At 34.8% G+C, this 8,880-nt stretch overlaps 1 protein-coding gene across 4 annotated transcripts in view; it reads right to left on the reverse strand.

Moving 5' to 3' along the window:
• LOC114333974 (zinc finger protein OZF-like) overlaps positions 1-8,880 on the reverse strand; it is a 231,802-nt gene that overhangs the window by 174,060 nt on the left and 48,862 nt on the right. For 2 of the 4 annotated variants that reach the window (XM_028283977.2, XM_050643105.1), the window contains exon 4: positions 3,960-4,019. The exons of the other annotated variants lie outside the window; for them this stretch is intronic. In XM_028283977.2, coding sequence (XP_028139778.1) covers positions 4,003-4,019 — 17 coding nt within the window. In that variant the 3' untranslated portion in view covers positions 3,960-4,002. Of the gene's footprint in view, positions 1-3,959; positions 4,020-8,880 lie in introns of those variants that run through there. 4 annotated transcript variants of the gene reach the window in all.

An 8,880-nucleotide genomic window follows, 5' to 3' on the forward strand; every position in this document is an offset into this window, starting at 1 on the left:
TAAAAATTAATGATCACGTTATCTACGAAAGAGTAGACATGGTACTTTGCATTGGGAAGTGTTTGCAAAATTGTATCTTACCTTCTTAAGTTTACGCTCAAAAGTACCCTGATAGAAGACACCCAAAAAGGACGTTTTTGAGAGATTTCAATAGATTCCGTGCTACTGGTAATGTTGCATACGGAAAGTTAAATAAAAATAAACCAGTTATTTGTGATGACGTCAAGGAGCTTGATGTCCTGCTTTCTGTTACGGAAAACCCAAATAGGTACTAGTAAAGAAAAAATTTCTGGTGAATTGTAAATCAGTCAAACGACTGTTAGAATACTTAAGAGAAACCACTATTATCCATATAAAACTCAACTACACGAGTATTAGACCAAACAGGATTACGATAAATGTTTAACTTATCGTTTATGGACTTAAGACCTTATAGAAGATCCTGATTTTTTAAATGTATTGTATACAGACTAATATACCTACTTTTCATAATAATGGTCTAGTAAATAGACATAATTTTCATTTCATTTTGATACAGTAAACAAACATTTATTTCGTACAGTTTAAAAATCGAGAGTGACTATAAATATTAGGTATTTTTAAAATCAATTTACCGTTTAAGAAAATTGTAAATTACGCAAAAACTATGACTCCTAGTTATAGAACATCCCTATAGGTACCATTCGAAAGAGGAACCTGTGCTTAGTACAATAATTTATTAATATACATGGTGTTTTATTTAAAATAAGCATCATATGACACATTAAATAATCCTATAATGAAACTGTAAATTTAAAACACCCTGTAAATAAATGTGTAATAATCAATCATGGAATACATTAATTATAAAATAAAAACCAGACCGTACTGTCATAAGGTGACAATGTCATAAAATGCCATTAATTAACTACATCTTTTTTTTAAATCAATTTACAGATTAAGCAAAAACTATGAGACCTAGGTATAGGACATCCATATGCCATTCGAAAGAGCTAAAATTGTTCAGTATAATTATTTATTAATATACCTGGTGTTATATTTAAAATAAGAATCATATGACACATTGAATAATCCAATAATGAAACTGTAAATTTTGAACACCCTGTAAATAAATGTGTAATAGTTAATCATGAAATACATTCAACCAATATCCAAATATTTAAATATAAAAGTAATTTTTTTAAAATTTCATAAAATTTTTTTTAAAAGTCAACATAACTCAGAACACTCTGTACATAGGTATAGAAAAGCCTTATGAAACTATACCTTATTTTTTGCGGACAATTAAAAAATACAATAAAATATAGGGTCTTCCATAAGAAAAAATATAACTTTGATACGCCGCCATTTATTGGGACACCCTGTATATTTCAAAATAATTTTAAAATATAGATTTTATCAACTTACAAACTACTAATTTAAAATTTTTTTCAAATTTTTTACCATTTCGCTGTAATCTTCCGTCCCGTTAGTGGTGACTCACCCTGTATAGGGTAGATTTTGTTTATTGAGCTATTCCCTACTTACTGTGAAAATATCAAGTACATCAATGTAGTAGGATGGAATTCGGAGCCAAATACCCTCATTGACTCCCTACAATAATGCTGTGCTATGATCGCGTGAGAGAGGACACACATAAGATTATAGCAAAATTTCTATTTACCGTAACTTTTCGAGTTTTTGAGCTACAGCAATGAATTTTATGTCATTGGAAAGGTAATTTTGCATTCTTTCAAAATATGTAAAAATATACAGGGCGTATCAAAAAAAATTAAGATTTTTTATTCATTTCCGGTTCAACCGGAAGCCATATTTTTGGTAAAAATTATTGTGATAATATATTATAAAGTACCATATATGTCTGCACAATTTCAAAATTTAGTTTCTATTAAGAAGGAAGTTACGGGCACTCAAATATTTTTTTATAAAAAATTCATAACACCCCTCCTATGGGGAGTTAAGAAATCTGACTAATGTTATTCAATTTACTGATAGGATATCAAAAATAAAAAAATTCCTTGGAGCCATTTTTGAGAAAATCTAGTTCAAATTTATGTCAAATTTAGACCCCTTAAATATAGGCAATCCGTAACCTTTTCTGAAAAACGATAACATCCTTCTTATGGCCCCATCTTTAGGCTATATAACGACTTTTTAAATTAAACTTATCTTAAACAAGTTTTTAGATAGGTACTGAAATGTGTCGGGTGGGCGGTCGGTCATGTTGGTCGCCATTTTGAATTTGGAAATGTCAAATTCCGTATTTTTATTTACCTATGGATGAGCTTACTTTGAGTTGAATTTCATTCGTTTCGGTCAAAATTTGCAAAAATGGGCCCTAAATAACCCCCTTTGAGAGGTTTTTTTAAAAGCTTAGTTTCTCGACAAAATTCTCTTAAACTTACTCATACCGAATTTCATCAAAATCGGTCCGGTAGTTTTTGCTGGGCGGTGGCGACATACGTACGTACGTACATACTTCCGACATGTTTTTTTATTTGCTTTTTAGACTCAAAACGTCGAAAAAAGTGAAATCTGAAAAAAAATTTTTTGCACGATCCTATAACTTTATCTATTATACTATACTACGTATATAGTACGATAAAGTAAAAAAATGTTTATGCCCTACATATTTTTTCAACTTTAGAATAATATGACAACAAGGAGAAATTTACGTGCACTCCTTATTGTTTGACTTTTCCTATAATATGAACTTGTTCATATAGGAAAAAGTCTCCCATTTCAATCGAGAGACTTTAAACATGCGATTTTTGGTCTCGCAACGGAGTTTGGTCTAGAGATATATCTACTGAGACACGACGCTGAGACCAAAATCTCGCAACGTGTCTGTCGGGATGGACTAAGCTTTAGGAGTTAAGTAAAGCAATTGTGTAAGTAAATAAATAATGTATTTAATTTAAAACAATAAAGTTAGTAGCATACATCATGTTTAGTTTTAAATTAGATATACGGCCTATAAATGGCAACTCAGCACACCATCGAGTACCAGATGGTCCCAAGGTTAATAGATTGGGCGTAGAACAGGCAACCAAGTGACGTCATATAACGTTGAGGAAACGTCAGTTTTTGGTTGAATATAACACGTGCTTGAACATTACGTTATGTAGACGTCTTTTGTAGGTGATTTTAAATACGTAAGATTAATAACGTTAAAATTACGTTTAAAAAACGTTTTAATTTCAGACAGCCTAAGTCTGACGTCACAAAATTGGGAGGAGCTTGCTTGTTTGTATTGACTCTTTATGCTGGATAATTTGTTAATCAATTGTTTATTAGTTTCATAATATATAAATATGTTGTTTCAGTTTTGACACAGTAAGTAGGTATATATAAATAGTGAAAATTCTATAATGTGAGGGGCTAGTACTATCATGCAGAATCAATGATGCTTCTAGCCTCGCACAAGCGATCTTAAACAAGTCGTAGTACTTATATCTTCGACACATGGGACGTAGGCCTATGTTTCATGTTATGTACCTATTTTTATACTATTTTGAAACATCTGAAAGAGGTCACTTTTTAAAAGTATTAAAGACGTGATTTTACCGACGTGAAAAAAAGGTAGATACGATTACGTTTTAAAATCGTCACAATTATGACGTTAAATCGATGAGACAAATACACGTGATTTTCAAAGTCAGTACTACGTCATAGAAATACGTCAATTGGTCACTTTTTTTACGTGTTATCTACGTCATAAAAACGTCGTTTGGTTGCCTGGAAGGTTGTCTCGTAACTATAGATTAATCAAATTCTCGCGTTTTAAAGGCGGGAATACGTCACCCGTACGACGCTTTTGAAATTGTTATAAGTTTCAATGCTAATAAAAGGTTCAAAAACTTAATTTTTGCAATATATTTTGGGCTTTTTTGGGTATAGATATATTAAGTGGTTCATCAATCAAGTCTGCTGACAAAAAAAAATAAAATTGATTTGAAGAAGATTTAACATTTATTGTGTGTTTTAAATGGAGATAACAGTTCAATTCGCACAAAAACCTAAAACAAAAAGTAGAAAAAGTTTAGCAAAATTACATACTTATTATGGTTTTTCTGGAATGTGAAGCATTTTTATCATGTAGTCATAGGAAACAACTAATATAAATAATTTATTTTTAGATTAAAATACAAAAAAATTATTTGTCCTTCAAGCACTAATCCATTAAAAATGTACCATGTATACGTAATAATTAAAAATTAAACAAATAAACAATGTCCAATATCAAATATTCAGTATTCATATCCGAAATTGGACAGTATCATTTTATCACCCAGTAGATCGAATGCATTTATTTGTTATTAAACACACACACGTAATTAATTAAATTACATACACATTTGGTCAATTATCAATAATATAATTTGGACATCAGCCAAAAGTTGCTGACATAAGATAAACAATTTACCTTAATTAGATACACAAAATCACGCGGGGCCCGTGTTTACATTGACCCAATTTAAACTTATATAAAACTAAGATCTCTTGTCTAGAAATTCAATTATTATTAATTCATTAACGCGAGTGATTGTCTTCAACGATCATCATTTAAGTCTTTACTCAAAGTACCCCGGGTCAACATCCATAGTATAAGTCTCATCAATAAACTCTGCTACTATTATTTGGTGTTTCCATCACAACTTAAAGACCAACTACACTGAGCCAACGAAGGGAATTTGTTCATGGTCCTATCGAGAAAAAGAATACTTTAAGGAAGTTTGAGAAAGCCTATACAGTCCACACCAGCAACACCCTCAGTAGCAGAGAGAGAGAGCACTAGACCGAGCACTTTTATTTATATACATTCTGGCTTACGAGAGAGCGTGATAGTACAGGTATAGTAAATAAATATAATTGTTAATAAGCAGATATTTTTTTTGTGTGAATTTGATGGCCTTGGACTAGCCAATTAGCCAGACATTATAGGCATATTTAAGTACATTGCTTAATAAATAAAATACAGTTCATATTGTTTAATATATTTACCGCTGAATTTAAAATTTTATAAAAATAACCATGGAAAGTGTATACGTTAAGCAAGCGGAGATAGGAGCAGAATTAGCGAAACTACTTTCAAATACTAAAAAGGATTCTCAATCTCGGAGGACTCAACAATACATCCGGGATAGGCAGGAAAAATTAGAAGAATATTGGGCAAAATTTCTGAATAACCACGAAAAGCTGCTAGAAGAGGTATAACGAAAGAAAAATATTTTGAAACAAAATACCATGATCAGGTATTTAAGACATATATTGAGGGGAAAACCCTGTTGGAAGAATATGGAAGGGTGCTGAAAAGAGGAAAAGCACCGAAAGTAAAGGAGATACAGATAAGGAAGCAAAGAGTCGAGGAATTATTACGGCCAGAAAATGAACAAGATTTGCAGGAGGATGAAGAGCTGCAGTCAGAGTTAGAGAATACATGGAAAAGGTGAATACACTAATAATTGAAGCAGCAGTAAATGAGGAACTAGACGCTATAGATAATGGAGAAGTAGAGAGAATAAATCAACTAAAGAGGAGAGTCAGGGAAACCTTGAAGAAAATAAGGCCAGGAATGCAACGGCCAGAAAGCACACAGAGGAGGGACGGTGTGACATTACCGCAGGTAAAAATCCCTGTGTATGAAGGCAGGTATGAAACGTGGAGAACTTTCCACGATCTGTTTACAAAAGTAATACATGAAAACGACCAGTTATCAAACGCAGAAAAAATGCAGTACCTAAAAACTCAACTAAGAGGGGAAGCCAACAGAATGATACAACACTTAAACATATCCGAGGCCAACTACGAAGTGGCCTGGAACATGCTAAAAGATAGATATGAGAATCCAAGGATGATATTGTTTAAATTGATAGACAGGATGCTACTAGCACAGGAAGTAAAGGAATCTTCTGCTAGAGCATTGAAATCACTACATGACACCTTCCACGAAAGTCTGGAAGCCATAGGAGGGTTAGGAACAGACACGGAAGCGTGGAGCCCATTGGTCGCCCGAATTATCATAACGAAATGGGACAATGAAACCAGGAGGCTGTACGAAAACCACGTTGGAGACAGTAGAGAGATACCGACGTACAAATCGACACAAACATTCTTACAGCGAAGATTCCAGACACTGGAACTGCTGGAGTCAGAAAAAAGACAAGAGAAGCAAGGAGGATCTGGGAGGAAACCAAGAACACGTTGCGTGATATGCAACGGAGATCACGGAGTACCGAACTGCAGAGAATTTCAGGAACTCAATGTAAGAGACCGAAACAGGATGATAAAAGAAAAAGGATTGTGTGCAAACTGCCTAGCACATAAAAAAGAAAAACAATGTTATGTACAATATAGGTGCAGACACTGTGACGGAGACCATCACCATATGTTGCATTATGAGAAAGGAACCACAGGCAACAAAAGAAACTCCAATGAAACGAAAGGAGAACAAACACAAGAAAGAAAAAGGGAAGAATTCGAACAGAGCACCAACTAATAGGAAATATGATACAAGGAGTACGAGAACTGTGTCAGGATATAAAAATCGTGAATTGTAAGGATATAATAGGGAAGTTAGAGGAAGGACAAAGAAAGGCGGAATCAGTAAGCGAGGGGTTGACAGTAGAAATAAAAGCAAGGGAAAGAAGAGGAATATTAGGAACAATATTAACCTCAGTATTTGGAGTCAATGACGAAGCCTACAGTAACATTGAAGCATTAGACAATAACCAAAAGGAGCTAATAAAGGGATCACAGCATCAAGCGAAGATAATGTTAGAAACAATAACATCAATCAATCACACAGAGAACAGGATAAACGAGCAAATGAACAAGTTTAACAAAGCACTAATCACAGGCCTACAAGAAATATCTAAAGGACTTAACGAAGTAGAAGACAAAGCACAGAGACTAGAAACCGAATATAGCACGTTGCGAATACAAACGATAGCGTTGCAAGTTATGGAATTCATAAACGAATATACTCAATTTTACGAGGGAATATTAAACCTTCACTATAACCACGGACACTTCATTGATATAGTGAAACCGGGTGAGATAACCAAATTGATAGAGAAAGCAGGGCAGATACTGCCACAAGGGGTCGAAATACGACGACAGCCCATTATAGAAACAGAAGTCAGTCATGACGACAGATATATAACAGTCATTGGCTATTTCATAGTGACAGGGAAAATTAAGTACAGCATGCTGAAAGTCACGGCCATACCACTTAACGTTGAGGGGTCGGTGTTGCGCACATTTGTCGCCCCAAGGAATCTACTGGTCGTAGATTATAACACACTGCACTACTTCGAATTGACCGCAGAAGATAGGGAAAGATGTTTACTGTTGACAAAGACGCAGATAGCGTGCTCACCAACGGCTATAAGGAACATGGATACCCAACCAAACTGCATACTTGAAGAAATTTATGAGCGATCTAAGAATAGCACATGTCCAGTGGTAGCCAGGACAATACAGACAGCTCAATGGAGTAATATGGGTACCCCCAACCTCTGGCTCGTTATCACGCCAGTCACGATACACATATCCATTATTTGCGATGGAAATCGGAGCGAAAGAGTACTGGAACGAGTCACATTCCTGAAACTTTCACCCAAATGTATCGCCCAAACGAAAAATATTACATTACTCCCCACTAGCAGTGGGATGGAGAGAGCGGTAACAAGCTACCTGAAGGCGCCAATCACTCCCGTGGCCCAATTGGTGGCGAGGACACCCCGCAGGTTTAACATGCCTCTAAACACCTACCTGGACATACCAGGAGGAGAGCTACGTCACGCGTTACTTGAGGAGGAAAGTCTAGAACAAGAAATGACGCATACGCAGTGGCAATCGATTCCAGAATCTAATTGGCATTATTTTGTAACCACCGGGACCATTACTATAATGGTAATAATTGGGATACTCACGTTATGGAAATACCGTCCTGTTGTACGACTATGTCGTTCAGGGAATCCACATACTCAGACTAACGAACAGGAAGTACCTGTATTAAGTAGTAATCGGCATAACAATGTACCGTCGACTTCAAAGGCCGACATCCCACTCTCCACATTTTCATCCAATTGCCCTAATTTTAATCTAGAGATAGAGTCGGACATTGATAGCTAGAGTACGGTTGGAAGATTGTTGATTATTCTTAAACTATTTATTTATTAACATGTTTGAATTTGACTATTTTATGTAATACTTATATGTAAACTTTGAGTATTGACACTTGGGCCAGTTTTTGCCCGATTCCGCAGTATGTCCAATATCAAATATTCAGTATTCATATCCGAAATTGGACAGTATCATTTTATCACCCAGTAGATCGAATGCATTTATTTGTTATCAAACACACGCACGTAATTAATTAAATTACATACACATTTGGTTGATTAATTGATTAATTGTTTCTGGAAACGTTCCGGGGAGAAGATCAAGAGGACGATCACCAACTAGATGGTCTGACCAAATAAAGCATTCAGCTGGAAACTCATTCTGCGCAGCTCTTAGAGCAGCTGAAGATAGAGACCAATGGAGAAACATTGTTAGGAATATTGGAAGAAATCACGATCCTCAGTAATGGGGAAACGACAGGAGAGAGAGAGATACACATTTGGTCAATTATCAATAATATAATTTGGACATCAGCCAAAAGTTGCTGACATAAGATAAACAATTTACCTTAATTAGATACACAAAATCACGCGGGGCCCGTGTTTACATTGACCCAATTTAAACTTATATAAAACTAAGATCTCTTGTCTAGAAATTCAATTATTATTAATTCATTAACGCGAGTGATTGTCTTCAACGATCATCATTTAAGTCTTTACTCAAAGTACCCCGGGTCAACATCCATAGTGT

This window comes from Diabrotica virgifera, chromosome 2 (genome assembly GCF_917563875.1).
Source record: "Diabrotica virgifera virgifera chromosome 2, PGI_DIABVI_V3a".
Classification (NCBI taxonomy): Eukaryota; Metazoa; Arthropoda; class Insecta; order Coleoptera; family Chrysomelidae; genus Diabrotica; species Diabrotica virgifera.